Source organism: Antechinus flavipes, chromosome 2, assembly GCF_016432865.1.
Source record: "Antechinus flavipes isolate AdamAnt ecotype Samford, QLD, Australia chromosome 2, AdamAnt_v2, whole genome shotgun sequence".
NCBI lineage: Eukaryota > Metazoa > Chordata > Mammalia > Dasyuromorphia > Dasyuridae > Antechinus > Antechinus flavipes.
In genome coordinates, this window is record NC_067399.1 from 345,593,681 (window position 1) to 345,612,847 (window position 19,167).

At 36.4% G+C, this 19,167-nt stretch overlaps 1 protein-coding gene across 3 annotated transcripts in view; it reads right to left on the reverse strand.

Moving 5' to 3' along the window:
- Window positions 1–19,167, reverse strand: part of RALGAPA1 (Ral GTPase activating protein catalytic subunit alpha 1) — a 307,831-nt gene that overhangs the window by 250,934 nt on the left and 37,730 nt on the right. For all 3 annotated transcript variants that reach the window (XM_051977982.1, XM_051977984.1, XM_051977983.1), the window contains exons 2-3: window positions 5,312–5,422; window positions 4,706–4,755 (exon numbers count right to left, since the gene is read on the reverse strand). In XM_051977982.1, the coding sequence (XP_051833942.1) occupies window positions 4,706–4,755; window positions 5,312–5,422 (161 nt within the window). The remainder of the gene's footprint in view (window positions 1–4,705; window positions 4,756–5,311; window positions 5,423–19,167) is intronic.

Here is a 19,167-nt window from a genome sequence, read left to right on the forward strand (position 1 = left end):
CATAATGGGTGCTTAATCATTGTTTACTAAATTGGAGTGAATAACATTCCATTTGAGTCTGGAAAATAAGCTACCAGATCTGGACTTTTCAAGAGCATTTCTCCAGGGAGTGTAATCAGGGGTTCAAGATTAAAGGAGAGGGAGGATTCTGGAGAGATGGTAGAACAAGTGGGTAAATTTCAAATTCTCCCAATTTCTCCCAGGGTTACCCTCAGGGTAAACATAGACTGGTGAAAAATCAAAAGAAGACTTGGGGTACAACCCAAGAAGATCTGATGAAAGACTTGTGGCCCAGGCTTAATGTGAGCACAAACCTTGGGGCTAGTTCTACAGAAATACCAAGTGAGGATCCCTGTGGTAAGCTGGGTGTAGCTGGAATCTCAGCAAGAACCACAAACTTTCACCTCCCAGATTGTCAAATTGGGGTCTGAGTCCTCAAGAGACTGAGGAAACTTGGACTGATTAGGAACCCTAGGCCCATCTGTACTACAAAGATAGCCCTGGACCAAAGGAACCAGAGCACCTGTGAGTGCAGAGGCAGTAAGGATGGGATGCTGCCGGCTGTAGGCACTTGCTAGAGGATGAAACTCTTGATTTGGGTTCTTGGTCAGAGGAGAGAGCGGAGGTGAAGCTAGGAATACTATCCCTTCCATCCCACAATTACAGATGTTTACACTAATAATCTCTTAATTTTAAAAAATGAACCAGCAAAAAAAGAACTCCACCATTGAAACCTGCTTTAGAAACAGGGAAGACAGGAGTTCATTTTCAGAGGACACTGAAGTAAAAACAGCTTCTACCCCAAAGATTAACATGAAATGGATCCCTGCCCAGAGAGAATTTACAGAAAAACTCAAAAAAAAAAAATTAAAAATCAAATGAGAGATCTTGAGGAAAAACTAAAACTAAAATAAAAACCATCTAAGAAAAACAAGAAGATTATGAAAAAAAATAACCAACTAAAAAAGGGAATACAGAGTTTCAAAGATGAAAATAATTCTTTGAAAATTAGAATTGGAAGAGGCAGCTAGTTGGTGTAGTAGATAAAGCACCAGCCCTGAAGTCAGGAGGACTTGAGTTCAAATTTTACCTCAGACACTTAACATTTCCTGTCTGTGTAACCCTGGACAAGTCACTTAACCCCAACTGCCTCAGCAAATAAATAAATGAAAATTAAAAATTGGACGAGGGGGAAGCCAGTAAAGCTATGAGAGACCAAGAAAAAAAAAAGATTATTAAAGAACGAAAAAATAAAACAGAATGTGTAACATCAGAAAAACAAGTCTGGAGAACAGATCAAGAAGAAAAAACATACAAGAATAACTAGCCTACCTGAAACCTGTGATCAAAAATAGAATCTTGACACAATAACAAAAAATAATCAAAGAAAATTGTCCTGGAGTGACTGAATATAAAGGGAAAGTAGAAAAAGAAAAAAATCCACCAATCATCACCTCAATGAGATCCTCTGTGGAAAACACAGAGGAATATTATTGCCAAATTTTGAAACCTCAAGGAAAAAGAGAAAATTTTGCAAGAAACAAGAAAAAAATAATTCAAATATGATGGAGCTACAATTAGAATTATATAAGTTTTAGCAGCAGCCACAATAAAAGATTACAGGTCCTATAATCATATTTACTGACAAGCAAAAGAACTAAGCATTGGAAGCCAAAAATATCATATTCAGCAAAATTATCTGTAATACTGAATGAGAGAAAATGGACATTCAATTTGCAGATTTTTAGGACTTTCTATCAACCAAACCTGGACTTAATAGAAAATTTAATATATAAGAGCCAACATCAAAGATCAATTTCAAGGAACTCGATATGAACAAATTATGTTTTCTTTACATGGGAAATGTATATCATATGTTTAAGAATAACAACAATACACTAGGTAGCTCAAAAGAAAGAATGAGGCAGAATTAAGATAAAAAGAGTAATCATGCTATACAAATGAGGTGCAAGAGGATGAAAGGACATAGATACATTGGAGAGAAGGGAGGAAAGCTCGTAGTTCTGAAAATTTACTTGTATTGGGAATGGGTTAAATAGGCAATTATATATATGTATGTATATGTGTGTATATATATATATATATGAATACTTATGAATTTAATTTCTTCTACTTATTCATATGTGTGTGTGTGTTTGTGTGTATTATAAAGACACATACACATACACACATATATATATGCTTTCTTGACCTGATAATTTGTGGTTAGATATTTTGAATTCTCCCCAGTGTTCTGCTAGGTACATATCAATGTTATCTTTTCTTTTGTTTTATTTTGCTTTGCATTCCTTTTCTGTTTTTCTGTTTTCTTACTTTTTTTAATTTTTTAAAATTCTCCCCAATGTTCTGCTAGGTACATGACAATGTTATCTTTTGTTTTGTTTTATTTTGCTTTGCATTCCTTTTCTGTTTTTCTGTTTTCTTACTTTTTTAAATTTTTTAAAAATCTTTTTATAAAAAGAAAGAAAAAAAGATTAAAGGAGAAGGTAAAGAAAAAAATAAGGTTATGGGACCAGATATTTACAAAAATCCACAAAACTTTCAGGCAGGCTGGGTTCATGATGTACCCAGCACGCCCAACTTGTTTCTGTTTAGCCAAGAAACATATACTATGGAAAAGGAAAAATAAAGGAAAGGAGAGAAGACACATTACTTATAGACCATTTGTTAAGGGAACTATGATTCGAGGGAAGTGCACATAGTTAAATTTGATGACATTAAGAGAAAGACAATATGATGGGGTAGTACAGTAAATACTATCTCACTTTTTTTTTTTCATAACATGTATTTAGAGAAGGAAAATAGTATTAACCCAATTATAAATGAGAAAAATGAAGACAAAGACTAATGACATTCCTAAGGACTAAAAAGTAGGTTATATAAACCATTTTCTTAAAAAAAAAAAATCAGTCCATTTTTGGTAAATAATGCTCTTTTGAAAGTAATAACATATCTATGGACACTGTATATATTACATAGTATACATAGGAAAAAGAAATTATTTGTGATTAAAAAGATAAATTTGAAAGATTTATTGATTGGTTATCATTCAAATATTTCAAAAATCTTCTGTACATATGGAATAAAGATAAATATGTAAAAGATCATCATCCATTTTCTAAAGACAATTAACTTATTTCTATACGATGTATGTTTTTTTCCCTATATATCTTATAAACCAACTTCTTGGAGATGATAGTCTCATTCAGCCCTTAGACCAAACCATGGATCCATTTGGTCCCAGTAAATCTCTCCCATTTAATACATTATTAAGTACTCTCTAATCTCTATCTTGCCTCAGTTTTTCGGGCATTACAAAGTTCCTTCAAGATTTTGTCTTAGCTTTCTACTTGGTCTTTCTCATTTTCTGTGACAGGGATGAGAATGTTCTTCAGATAGTTAAGAGCAGGCAATTATTGGGGGAAATATGTATTCTTGCTTCTGTTTCAGAAACAAATACTAATGAATTTATGTGCTCAGAATTATTAAGCCTTGGTTACCAATTTATATATAATAGTGATGCAGTGAGACAAAAGAAATTGCTATAAGATAAAAGGGAAGTCTCCTATTTCTTCAGATTTTTTTAGTTTTAAGAACAGATATAAATTTCTATGTCTGAGTACATATATAGGCAAGTGTGGGAAATATAGTTAGAATCTCATTTTTAATAAAAATGATTAAAATGTTCAGTTCCATATAATAAGGAGGCTCTTCTCATTTCCTGCCAAAGAGTTGTTTCAAATCTTGTTTTTAATGACAAGTTATAACAAATATATATAATTATAACAAAGTGTTTAAATGACAAAGCCCACAAAAAAGATCGCTCTCCAAATCCCTGACTATTTAACCATGGCAATGGAAAGTTCCTGACTATGGTGGAATTTTTGTTCTTCCCTCTTCTGTTTCCTATTCCTTTAACATTCCCCAAAAGGGGTATTCACCTCAAAGGAAAGTAAAAAGATGAAGTTGAAGTCCAATATATCATTTTAAATAAAGGATAGTTCATGAAACACCAGATGGTCTGAAACATTTAGGGGAGAGGCAAAGTTTCAGCAGAAGGTATAGCAGTAACTTCATAATGTGCAAAAGAAAAGAAAGGCAGGGCAAGGACATTAATATTACTAATGATAACAATACCAACAGGCATCTATGCTAGGTATCATCACAGGCATTATTAGCACAAGATTCTTAGGTTTCAATAGAAGATACTGAGTTGTTGAGTGGAAAAAATTCATAATGAAGATCCTATGAAAATGAAGTACACAGGTAGATTCCCATCGTTTGGAACACAGCCAAAATAGTTTAGGTTCCCAAATCACTAACTAACGCATTTTTAAAAAATATTCTTTACCTATAAAATTCTATGACATTTAAAATATTTTTATAAGTATCTTATATAGATATGTACTATGAAATTGTGGAATTTAAAAACAATTTCCTCTCATATGGCCAACTCACAAACCCAAATTTGCTAATATTTGCAAAAGAAATTGGCTTTGCACAAATCCTTTACTTTAAAAAAGACAAACTACTCTTTAGCAAACAAATTTCATTTTCATCATGGCTCAGATATAATGAAGCAATTTTAGCATATTATCAAAATGTAATTTTACCTAAACTTATATACCCTAAATGTCTGAAACAAATGATATGTTTGTCAGTTAAATATTTTCCAGGTACTTACTTCAAAAATAAAAAGTATACCATCTAATTCTTCCCTCTGAGACTTGTGACCTAAAATGCAATCAAAGAAAGAGAATTGAAATATAACCAACACTTAGGAAATTATTCTATGAAAAACATACAATTAGTAAATTTCTATTTCTGTAAGCATTTATTTTTTAAAAAACAAACATGTTTTTACTGATTCTGCAAAAAGAAAAAAAAAATCTGAAGCTCTATTTAGTTTTCTAGAAAATGTTTCTCTCCTACCACATTACATTTTTCTAAAGGAACAATGAATATCACTGAATAATTTCTTAAAGTCATCCCTAAATATTAAAGTGGTAGAATGGAGAGTGAGACAAAGAAGGTAGGAAGTAAGAGCAGCAATGAGAAAAGTGAATATTCTGATGACAGAAATGATAATACTACCATACTAGCTGCTGCTTATTTCATATATGCATGTCCCTAGTCAAAAGTGATAACTGAGTAAGAAAGGCAGATGAAAAATGCCAGAAGGAAATAAATCACTTCATCTCAAAACTATACATCTCGGAGGCCAATTTTATAAGCATTTAAAATGGATAATAAAAAAAGTCTAGGGGAATTTTTAAAAAGAGAATCTTACCTTTCTGTTTAAGACTAACTTCAATGGTCACAAAATTTTCAAAGAACACATAATATATGTGTGAAAAATGTTGGTCAAAAAATTGTTTAAGGTCAACAGATTCAGCATTCTCTGTAAAAACAAACAAAAAATCAGTTTATTCCTATAATCCACAAACTATAACCATTAATTCTATGAAATATATGAATTCTATGAAATAGGATCTTTTAGAGCCAATTTTCTTTCAATGAAAAAAAAAAATCAAAGCTTTCTTCTCCCAATTATAGTTACTCATGGTTTAATATGATTTGAATTCAAGTTTTATTTGCCTTTATTTTAAATTTATGGCTTCAAAAATATGCTATTTACAAAAACACAAGTGAAATTATCCTTATTTCACATATAAATAAAAGTCTTGAAGGATTATAACTTATCCAGAAATATTAACTAAATAATGAACAGAGAAAATCAACTTGGAATTATGCTAAAAATGATTAAAATATACATTCCTTAGCACAAAGGTCCTATCATTAGTATGCCACAAGGAATTAAAAGACTGAAAACTCCCATAAACACCTAAATATTCATAACAGCACTTTTTGTATTAGCTAATAACTTGAATCAAAGCAGATATCCATTAATATGACCAAACTATGGAATATTACCACATCATAAGAATTCAGAGATGGTATAAAAAGATTTAAATAAATTAATATAAAATGAATTGAACATTAATCACCATCAAAGCAATGACTGCAACTAATGTAAAGGAACACCAGTAACAAAAAAAAACTGTGTAATGTCAGGCTTGGCACTAAGGAAGAGATAAGAAAATGTACTTCTCTTCTCATTTCTTATAAAGGCACAATCTATATATGGGAACCTGATCATTTTCATACATGAACCTGAGTTTTAATGAAGGAATTAACCCAATTTATTTTTGAGTTAATTTAAGCACAAAAAACCCAAAATGTCAATAGCTTAAAAAAAAAAAAGCTTATCAAATTACCTCCAATTTGGCATAAATGACACAAAACAAAGCCTATAGAAAGGTACTTTAGACAAACATTAAGAGAGCATTAGTAATTTTAAAAGAAAAAATAGTTTTAACTAGTTCTCACTAGAGCAAAAGTTTATTCAATTTTAGTCCAAGTGACAACAATTGATTCTGAAGTGGTTTCTCTGTTGTTTTTTGTTTTAAATATCCTTCCCTACCAGGTTTTGTCAAAGTCCATCTATTCATTTACAGAAAAATAAAACAAATGTGCTAACTTGTTCTTCACACAATTAAAACTGCCCCACATGCAAATTGATACAATTCATTTCCTCAGGCCTCTTTTCTACTCCCTCCTCCTCTCTCTCCTCCCTCACCCCCCTAAAACTACTTAGCAAATGTAAGGACCTGAGCACTGATGTTGGACAGTTTTCCATAACCAGTTAAGAAGATACTCTGTCCTTAGAGCTAACAAAACATACCACCTCTTTCTCTCCCAATCCCTATGAAGTTGAATCTTTAGCTAAACCAGTCTCTTTAGCCCAAATTTCACCTCTTATTTTCTCATCCTGTTAACATCAATCCTACTCCTCTCCTCCCATTGAGGAGAAACTGAGGCAGGAGAGAGATTAGAGAGTTTTTAATATTTTATTAATGGGAGAGTAAGATTGACTGGACAGGACTCTCGTCTCAAATTATCCAGTCCTGATTGGGAGAATCTCTAACCTTTATATACCTTTTGGAGACAAAGAAGAGGGAAAGAGTGGGAAAGAGTGGGAAAGCCCAGCTGGAAAAGGCTATAAATCAAAAAAAACCCCAGAGACAGGATGTCTGAATACCCAGAGATAAAGATGTCAGTGAAATATCTTGGAATATTTTAGAGAGATGTTGTAAATTCTCAAGGACAGAAGATAATCAGGAGGTCTACTCTCTTGTTTATCTCGCTTGGGCTAACAATTTATAACCTTAGACTAATTGGTCCTCAGCCTTCATGGACCAAAGGGAGATTTACAGCTTAGGGGAGTAATTAGAAAGACTGAGACAAGGGAAACTTGTACAAAGAAACTGAGTCAGGACAGTTAAAGAGAACTGTGGCATAACACCATGTCTTGCTCCAGTCCTGCCCACCATTTTCCACTAAGCCTTTTGAAACTTCCATTTCCATGAATAACAAATTTCCCTTCCTTTTAGATTTCCCCTCTATTCCTTCCACTTCTTGCACTTACTGAGATCCTGGGCCTCCCCTAATGACACTATGTCCCTAATCACCCCATTTTGTTATGGCAGAGGGGCTTTATAGCTCAATAAAACTATGCAGGTTGCTCAAAATGGACAGGTCATGAGAGTTCAAACAAAAGGTGACCCAATGGAGAAGGAAATGGCAAATTACTCCAGTGTCTTTGCCAAGAAAAGTCCAAGACAATATTAAAATGATAAAAGAAGTGACATCAGAAAATGAACTGGTCAGGTTGAAAGGCATTTAAAACACTACTGGGTAAGAGTGGAGGCCAACTTCAAGTAGCTCCAGTACTAATGAAATGGCTGAGTCTGTTATCCCAATGAAGAAGGGACCCTGAAACTCAAACTCCTTGAAGAAGAAAATCTCCTTCAACTTTGCCTCAGTGAGGGACCCCACCCAAGGCAAACAAGATAAATAGCTTCATTCAGTTATTTAGGTGGGGTTGGTACAGTCCTGAGCTAAAAGAATTCCAATCCTATTCAATTAAAGAAACTCATTCAATTCTATTCAAATTCAGCTCAAGCTGAAACCCAACTTGCAGCCAAAGATCTCCTTATAAAAATGACAATTAACAACTAGTTTCTTTGCAGAGGTTCTAAAAACATGCTATGCTGAGGAAGGCTCTGCCCACTGGAATAATATTCTTTTCCAGTGCTACCTTCTCTTTATCCTCACCTATTTCCCTAACGAGACTTTATGTCTCTGTCAGATTTCTAACCTTACTTTCTAATCCCCATAATAAATCTCTTTTATCAATCTAGCTTTTCGGGTTTGTAAATTCCTTTACAGAGAATCTCTGTGCCACCAAAGGAGGTTCCCCAAAATTCCCTACCCTTGCAATGAATCCCAAAGGAGTGCAGGGGAGCCAAACCTCTTCATTTGGTTCCCTGAACCCCAAACCTGCCACTAGACCTTACCATTTAACTCCCTCACCACCAGAAACCCTAATCTCATTTTGGTTCCCTAAATCTAGATCTTACCATTTGGTTCCTATGAAAGGGAACCCCAAAACCTAAACCTCATCACCACAGTTCCCTTTTATTGTCCTGAATCAATTTCCCTAATTGCCCTGACCCTAAATTATCCTACCTTGTTTCCCTGAATTGTTCTGCTCAGTTCCTAGTTGTTCTGCTCAATTCTGCAACATCATCCCTCCCTCCTAATCATGATGATCCAGATAAGGAGAAAGACCTTCTATCTTAGACATCATCATCTCTCCCCATCCCAACTTATCAGAATGTCCAGTGCCTCTCCCCAGTCTGTAATCCCAATTTATCAGAATATCCCAACCCAATTTATAAGAATATCCCATGCCTCCCCGCCTACCCCCCATCAGAACAGGATTGATAGTCCCTCTCAGCGCTCTGATTCAGCCCCTGCCTCAGTCTACCCTGTAGCTGAGACATCTGCATATATATGTCATAGAGAACTCACATTGGTTGTTGGATGCTTTGGACATCAGGCCTGGGGATAGCATGCCCCTAGCACAATCTCTCCCTTTCAAATAAATTATTAAAAACCCTCTAATCTCTATCTTGCCTCAGGTTTCGCCAGCGTTACAAGCCAAAGTCAAAATAAAGATCAGCTGTAGATGCCATAACTACAGATGAGTCTATCAAATCCTAATCTTATACTAAGAAATTTTACTAAAAATGCTGGCATAGTACCCTCAAACCTCCTAATTTCTTATTCTTAATCTCTTCAACTCCCAAGATTCGCCTTTTCCCTTTTATTTCTGTGACACAAGGACACATGTTCTTGATCTATCACCCACAAATGTTTCATTTTAACGATTAAAAACTCAAAATAATTTCTTAAACCACAGTAATGGTACAGTATATCTATATATCACAAAAGATTTTGTTTGTTTGCTCATTTCCTCTGACAGGTATCTACTTTGTTTCTAATTCTTCACTACTGCAAAAAGTGCTGCTTTATATATACTGTTTACATGGAACCTTTTTTTTTTTGTCAATAATCTTTCTTAAGATGTATGCTTAGCAATGGAATATCTCTAAAAAATGAGCATTTCAATCACTTTATTTGAATAATAAATCAATTCTCAACATCAGTAAACACTGTCTTTTATCTCTCCAAGAATGATCTTTAGATGAATGCAGAAAACCATGAAAAGACTTACATGAATGAATTGATACAAAGTAATCAATCACACAATATATATAAGAATTATAACAATGTAAACAGAAAACAAACCATTATTATTATCAAAATAATCAAACTGAATGATGTAAAACTATAAAAGAACAAGCTTAGCCTCCTCCTTTGTGGTAGTTGAATGGATTCCTGGATACATTTAAAAGCCAAATGTATGGAACACTGCAAATAATATCCGATTTTTTTTTCAATTCGCTAATTCAGTTCTGTTAATTTTTTTCTTCTCATTTTTCTTTTTTAAAATTTATTTTAATTAGCTTTTACTGATGTTTCTTATAAAAATCACCATAGTTATTACAAGCATATCTCCCCCTCCAAAAGATTCATCCCAAAGGGAGGAGAGGGGATCAGCATAACTGATCAATTATACTGAAAAAGTTCAAAAACACTCAATATGCAACATCTGTACACTTCCCATCTCCACAAAATTTTAAGCTTGAAAGTGTCTGTATACTGTTTTTGTGATTCTGCTTACTTCACTATGCATCAGTTCACATAGATCTTCCTATGTTTTCTGATATTCATCTTGTCTGGTAGCACAGTATGTTTAAAAGGACTGCACATATTTAACTTATATCAGATTGCCGGCTGATGTGGAGAAATGAGGGAGAGGAGAAAAATCACATCAGATTACTTACTGAATTAGGAAGGGGAAGAGGAAAGGAGAAAAATGTGGAAAACAAAATTTCACAAAAATTTAAGTTGAAAACTATCTTTACAAGTATTTGGAAAAATAAAACAGTACTGAGAATAAAAAATTTAAATAACAGTTTTTCATATATACATAAATATATATATTTATAACATATAAATAAAATATATTTATCTCTCAGAGAGATGGAGAGATAAGATTAACATAAATGTAGGCAATGTAAAACAAAAGAAATCAATAAAAATTTATTAAAAACTCTGAAATTTAAAAGAAAAAAAAACCTCTGAAATTCCTTTATTGACTCATAGCCTACTGTAATTGGCTGAAACTGAACAGATGCACTAAGGTTCAGACAAACAAGCACTTAAGGCTAATTACCAATTGGACAATACTCTATTAGCATTTGCTTGGAAAATGGCCTGCCCTACCATTCTGTGCCTGCTAGATCTGTCGGTGTATAGAGAGGGGAGGAGGAAGAAAAAGAGGGTGGAGGAAGAAAGCCAGTGTGACTCCTGGCCAGATTCATGTAGCGATTCCTCTCACTTCATGTCATCATTCCATTCACGTCCACAAAGAATAAAGATCAAGGACTTTTGCTGACCCTGACTCCGGCTGATTTGAAAGTATCCATGGTGCTAACATGATCATCATATTTGGCACCCGAACATGGGACCAAGGACCCCATGTTCACTGAAGAAGTCCCTGGTGATCAGGAAATCGGGTGAGTATTTTAATAGACAAACAGGGAACTTACTTTGCTAAGGGCTAAATTAGTGACCTTTTCTAGATGAAATAGGGCAGATATTGGGAAAAGATTCTCCCCCAACCTGAGCCCTACCCCCATCCCCAATCCCATGCCAAAGGAAATCTGCAGGAAACATACTCAGATTTATAAAGAGACAGGGTTTATTTATGACTTGGGAACAGATTGATGGATTCCTGGATACATTAGAACGTATGTTCCATTGGTTCTTCAATGAAGAAGAAATTATGCTAGATAATTGGAAGCTTGTAGGAGATCAACTATGTGAATATTAGAATGATAATGTTTGGATCAATTTCCAAAGAAACATTATATATGTATATATGTGTACATATATATATATATATATATATATATATACATATATATATATATATATATATATATAAAACAACATAATACAATTGGCCTTAAAAAATGCTACAAGTTATATCAAAAATAAAAATTTTCAGAACAGCCAGATGAGGAAGTGTGAGGAAAAAGAGAACAAAGACAAAGAACAGTTTAATGACCATATCCCCACAGGGCATGGGGATGTTAAGTGAGGTTCAAGGGTGTGGTGACTTTCCATCTCACCAGGCAGCTTCAACCCTGCCAACAAAGCAGATAATTTACCCTCCCCCATCAACTCCACCCTGCAGGATGGAGGGAGAAGTAGTGTGAGGGGCAGTGATGCCACCAGCATCTCCCCCACCCCCTACCCCCATCAATCACTGCTCCCTATACCTAGATTGCAAAAGGCAGCATTTAAAGCCAGAGAAGAAGGGCAGAATTTAGGTGATCTGAAAATAGGTATGTATCCTGTGATTCAACAGTTTAACTCTTCAGGTCAAGAAAGTAGAAGATACTCACCTTTTGATATAGAAATCCTCAAAGACTTAAAAAAGGCTTGCACTCTTTATGGGGCTACATCAGCTTATGTTAAGATGTTATTACAAAATTTGGCTTCTTAAATCTTAACCCTTAGTGACTGGAAATCTATAGCAAGGGTATGCTTAGAACCCAGACAAAACTTGTTGTGGCTTTCTGAATATAGTGAGCTCTGTAGGATACAAGCGCAACAAAATAGAGTGGAATTATTACTTCAATTGCCTGTGACCAACTGACAGGTGTTGGTTCTTATGCAGACATTTCAGTACAGATTAATTACTCCATAGTAGCATAGGAGCAAATTGCTGTTGCTGCTGCTATCAAAGCGTGGGCTTCCCTCCACAATGAAAACAATAAGGGTGAAGCCTTCACAAAAATAACACAAGGACCAAATTAACCCTTTGCTGATTTTGTGGGACATTTGCAGACAGCTATCATATGAACTAATGGTGAAAATACAATAACAAACATTTTGATAAGGCAACTTGCTAAAGAAAATGCTAATGAGGTTGTACAAGAATTATACTAGGACTATGCAAAGATGCTCCTTTAGAGGAGATCATAAACACTGTGCCACAGTGGGCATAAATGCCTTTTATAGCCAGGCTATAATGCGTACTTCCCAAGATCCCAACATGGGAACACAGGGTCCCTTCTGGCAAGGGACTTCCAGAGATACTCGTCAATGCTTTCAATGTGGTAAAGTAGGGCATCTGAAAGCTCTGTGTTGGCATACAGACAGAGTGAGAAAACAGGGTGGGAGAACAAGACCCAATACCCCATGTCCAAAATGCAATAGAGGCTTCCATTGGGCCTCAGAATGTAGATTGATTCAGGGAAAACAGGATGAGGGGCCCAGCTCCAGGACCCCAGGCAAAAAAAACAAAAACTTGGGGCATGATGGCAGCCAATGGTGCACCCAGAGAGTTCCTAGAAGTCCAGTACCCAATCATGACCAATCAGCCAGGAAGCCATATGATGGGAGAAAGGGATTACAATTAGGGAGAATAGACTTGTATGCATCTAGGACAACTGAGATACTCCCTGGAGAAGTGAAATCTGTTCCTCTCCAGCCTATGGATCCCTTGCCTCCAGGCACAGTAGGCTTGATCATTTCACCTCCTGAGAGTATATACAAAACAGTGTCCATCCATACACTGATGTGGGAAACTGGGGAATGTGTCGATAATATCCCAGTCACTAATATAGGTAGACAATGTGTGACTTATCCCCTATAAAAAGTAGTAGCATCAGGTTTACTGATACAGACTCCTACTAAGCCATCTAGTGATAGTCGCCCAGATTCTGACTCCAAGCAACAAAATCCAGGAATATACTGGACAGCAGCTGTGGACAGCTGACCGACTATGCTCACTACCTATATAAATAGCATACCATTAGAAGGATTGGTAGACACTGGTGCAGATCGTACAGTCATTAGAGGTGCCAAATGGCCCAGTCACTGACCAAAGATTAAGGCAAACACCTACATGTCTGGTATAAGAGGATCAATAGCAGCTGAAGTTAGTGCTATCCCTCTCTGACATGGACTTTTGAAGGCGAAACAGGAGTTTTTACTCCTTTTATAGTTGAAAAAATCCCCATTAATCTGTGGGGAAGAGACATTTTACAACAATTAGGATTACAAATGAGTACTTTGGTTTTTTAGGCAGGGCTGCTGTTCAAGGCCTGCCAACACTTTCACCTGTTTCTATCCAATGGAAAACTGATACATCAGTGTGGATAGAACAGTGGCCCTTGGCTAGCGATAAAATTCAGGCCTTATTAGATATAATACAGGAGCAACTTGACCAAGAACACTTACAACTTTCTCTAAGTCCTTGGAATTCCCCAGTATTTGTTGTAAGAAAGAAATCTGTAAAATGGAGGATGTTGACTGATTTAAGAAAGGTGAATGAACAGATGGAAACTATGGGAACTCTTCATACTGGACTTCCATCTCCTACTCAATTGTCTAGAGAATTTCTGAGTTACAGACATTAAGAATTGTTTCTATTCTATCCCTTTAGATAAGGAGGATATGAAAAGATTTGCCTTTTCAGTGCCCTTAACTTAGCTGAGCCTTATAAAAGATATGAATGAGGAAACCCTCACTGCCACAGGGAATGAAAAACAGCCCCACTAGGTGTCAAATGTATGTTGCTGCTGCTCTTGCTCCAGTAAGAAAAGCATTTCCAAAAGTTATGCTATTACATTATATGGATGATATCTTGGGATGTACACTTGAGGAACAAAGTTAGAAGCATGTCTACAAAAGACCATAGAAACATTAAGGAATTACAAATTGTACATAGGTCCAGAAAAAATTCAAAGACATGCTCCTTTTCAATATTTAGGATATGAAGTATACCCTAAGGTGCTTACAGTACAAAAACTGTCCTTAAGAACAGAGAAGCTAAACACCTTAAATGATTTTCAGAAATTGATAGGAGCTATCCAATGGCTGCGACCAGTGTTAGGCCTGACTACCTATCAATTGCAACCATTATATGACATTTTAAGGGGAGACAATGGTTTAACTCACCACACCAGCTTACAAAAGAAGCTTAAGAGGCTTTGAGAGAAGTTAAACTGGCGTTTATCCAATGTGGTTGAAAGAGTCACTCAAAAACCCTTGGAAGTATCAGTTTTTGCTACACAAGAGGCACCCAAAGCAGTCTTTCATCAAGGAGACAGTGTGATAGAGTGGGTGAACCTCCCGGCACAACCAGAACAAAGCCTTACTACTTACCCAGTGCTTATGGCTAGAATTTTATTAAAGGCCACTAAATGAGCAGTAAAATTATCTGGGATAAGACCAGACAAAATATACATCTTTAATACTAATACACAAGTTAATGTGTGCTGTGAAACCATCCCAGAGTGGCAAATTTTATTAGCCACGGCTCCAAATTTTACACCCGGATCTCCATTAAAGATAACCAGATTATTACATAATTGGCAATGGATTCTTGATGAAAAGGTTTCTAAAGTTCCTCTTAAAGAACCAACTATCTTCACAGATGCATCCAAACATAATATTTGCGTTATATACTCTCATGACTTAACTATAAAGAGAGTAGTCAGAGCTCCATTTCAGTCCACTCAGCAGAATGAATTGTATGTAATCATTCTACCTTTTACTTATTATCCAGGAGATATAAATATAATATCTGATTCAGGCCAATTCAGTAGATGTGGTACAAAGAATTGCCACAGCCCAAATAAAACTTGTAGCCTCTAATATATATCAGCTCTTTAAGGAACTTCAAGAGCAAGTGAGAAAGCATCCAGGTAAGATTTATAACTTGCATGTCTACTCGCATAGTGGTCCCATTCGTAAGTTCTATTTTTGATGGTAATTCAAAGGCAGATAGCCTTCTAACTATGTTGGCCAATACTTTATTTCAAGAAGCTCAGGAATCTCATTCTAAATATCATCAGGCTTCTCGAGCTTTATGTTTACAATTTGGAATAACAAGAGAGGAAGCTAGGAGCATAGTAAAAGCCTGTACAGTTTGCCTTCCTTTCCATGCTCCTAACACTGCCTCCAGGGAAGAACCCTCGTGGTTTGAGACCTAATGAAATCTGGCAAATGGATGTGACCCATTATAAATCTTTTGGTCACCTGTCTTTTATCCATGTTGTGGTAGACAGCTTTTCAGGATTGACTTTTGCAATACCAGCAGCAAAAGAGACAGCCTGAGTGGTCACTGAATTCCTCACGCAAACATTTGCCATTATGGGTGTGCCACAAGCAATAAAAACAGACAATGGTCCTGCATATACCTCCAAAACATTTTGCACTTTTGTGCACAGTATAAGATTTTACATTCCACTGGTATATCCTTTAATCCTCAAGGACAGGCAATAGTAGAGAGGAGAAACAGAGACATTAAGATGCTCCTCCAAAAACAAAGGGGGAGCTACAGATAACCCTAGAGAACTTCTAAATCTAGCTCTATATACTATTAACTTCTTGATTTTTGACAAAAATGCACTGGCTCTGGCAGACAGATTTTATAACCCACTGGAAGGGCAGTGTCCAGTGCGAGCAGTTTCACTATCTTTAGATAATCGCCAGGTGATGTGGAGAGACCTAGAAAGTGGCGAATGGAAGGGACCAGATAGATTAACTGCCTGGGGGAGAGGGTTTGTTTGTATCTTACAGGTGGAGAAGGAATCAGATGGGAGCCAACGAGCCGTATGCACCTTGTCCATTGAAGAGAGACAGAGCAGCCCCTTGAAACAAAGAAGAAAACCCAAGAAACATCAGGTGATTCCGTTGCTGACTGTGCCTACCACTGGAAGAGCATGGAAGTTATGGCGATTGACTCATGGATATCAAAAATTGCTGGACTTCAAAACCCTCATTAATCATTGGATTCTCTGAGACATGATAAGACTGTTGTAGGATTTGAAATCCCTCAGGAATCATTGGATTCTCTGAGACATGATAAGACGATAAGACTATTGTAGGACTTGAAAGCCCTCAGGAATCATTGGATTTTCTGAGAAATGATAAGATTGTTGCAGGATTTCAAAATCTGCTGGAATCATTGGATTTTCTGAGAAATGATAATATTGTTGCAGGATTTCAAAATCTGCTGGAATCATTGACTGTTGCAGGACTTCAAAAACTTGCAGGGATCATTGGATTCCCTGACAAGTGAAGCAATGGTTTTGGACTATCTCTTGGCTACTGAAGAAGGCGTATATGTCACTATTATTTACATACCCTCCTTCTAAGACTTCTGGAAATCTTTTACAACACCATGTTGATTCATATTGTTTGTTATACCACTATTTGCATGTACAATTCATGTTTGTTACACCACATTGAGCCTGCACTGACTGTGGGGAGAGTCATCACTAATAGCCTCTGCGTTATTGACTGCTATGTGCTTGTGTAATAACTCCCATGCTGCTGGGTTTGTGCATACCTTTTTCTAATAAGACCCCCCTCAGCCCAAAAACTGCTAGCAATCCCCACTTCCCTTCCTGAGATGTCAAGGAGGACATGATCATTTCCTTTTTAGTGCTTTCACCGCCCTTCCTGAGAAGTCAAGGAGGGAGTGGAAGGAGGGGAGGGCATGATCACCTCCTTTCCTAAGAAGTCAGGGAGGGCATGATCACCTCCCCTTGGGGGCTCTCACTTCCCTGAGAGGTCATGGATGGAGTGACCACCTGTGTTCTAAAACAAAAGAAAGCTAGCTATGTAATGGGCTGAAATTGAGCAAATGCACTGAGGTTAGGACAAACAAGCACTTAAGGCTAATTACCAATTGGACAATACTCTATTAGCATTTGCTTGGAAAATGGCCCTTCCCACTTTTCTGTGCCTGTTAGATCTGTTGGTGTATAGAGAAGGGAGGAGGAGGAAAAAGAGGGTGGAGGAAGAAAGCCAGTGTGACTCCTGGCCAGATTTGTGTTGGTATTCCTCTCACTTGGCGTAGCCATTCCATTCACGTTCAAAAAGAATAAAGATCAAGGACTTTTGCTGATCCTGACTCCAGCTGATTCTAAAGTATCCAGAGTGCTAACGTGGTCATCACAGCCTACTATCATTCTACTTCTTCCTATGCTTTACCCTTCCTATTCTTCATCTTCATTTCAATTCTATCACTGTTATGGGCCAGAACTCTGAACTTGAAACAAGGATTCTTACAAGGTGTTAAGTCAGTGGAATTGATGAGACAATAGTTATCTAGTTTAGCATGGTGATTAATAGTTCTCTAAGTATAATTGATTTAATCTTACAACAATCAGTGTAGAGCACATAAGCTGGGAGCCTCAGCCAGAGTGAGGATAGAGAAGACAAGGAACTGGAGGCAGGAGCTCAAACTCTTAGAGCTAAGGAGAGAGATTCATTCCATTTTCAATCAGGCTCCTGGTGGCTCTCCTGGGGGACTGAGACATAGATTAATTCATCCCATCATTTCACATCCTGTGGCGGCAGGCCTGTCCTCCTGCATTTTCTCCACTGAAATCAAATACCCTCTGAAGGCCATGAGAAAGCTAGCTGAGCACCAGGCAAAGGAGACAATAAAGACTTTTGGACTTTAACACTTGGTTATTCTTATGGAGATTAATCTACTGAAAAGAAGACTGCTCAAAAGCCTCCAGAAAACTAAAAAGAACATTATATATCACCTCTGCTCTAACCTTATTTTTCTCCCTTTCAAACCTTAAACTTTCAGTTAAAGTGTTCAACTTTAGTTGAACTCTAGTGTTTTCCCAAATCCACTGTCTTCCTATTGGTGTTCATTCCTTGCCAAACTTCAATCCTGCTTTATTCATACCATCTATTTCCCAAGCTCCCTTCAAATGCTAATAAACAAAATTGTGGGGGGAAATATTCAATTTAGTGAACTGGGTTCAGTTAAAATTAATGTTATTTAATTTCAACATTCCCCAAGTCTCTATTTCATTTTCCAACAAAGACTGTTCTAAAACTTTCCATTCTCTCAGCTGGTTGACTAATTTTTTCTCTTTTTTTTTTTTTTAATTTTTATTTAATAATTACTTTATATTGACACTCGTTTCTGTTCCGATTTTTTTTCCCTCCCTTCCTCCACCCTCTCCCCTAGATGGCAAGCAGTCCTTTATATGTTGGATATGTTGCAGTATATCCTAGGTACAATATATGTTTGCAGAACCGAACAGTTCTCTTGTTGCATAGGGAGAATTGGATTCAGAAGGTATAAATAACCCGGGAAGAAAAACAAAAATGCAGATAGTTCACATTCGTTTCCCAGTGTTCTTTCTTTGGGTGTACCTGCTTTTGTCCATCATTTATCAATTGAAACTCAGGTCTCTTTGTCAAAGAAATCCACTTCCATCAAAATATGTCCTCATACAATATCATTGTCGAAGTGTATAATGATCTCCTGGTTCTGCTCATTTCACTTAGCATCAGTTCATGTAAGTCTCGCCAGTCCTCTCTGTATTCATCCTGCTGGTCATTTCTTACAGAACAATAATATTCCATAACATTCATATACCACAATTTACCCAGCCATTCTCCAATTGATGAGCATCCATTCATTTTCCAGTTTCTAGCCACTACAAACAGGGCTGCTACAAACATTTTGGCACATACAGGTCCCTTTCCCCTCTTTAGTATTTCTTTGGGATATAAGCCCAATAGAAACACTGCTGGATCAAAGGGTATGCACAATTT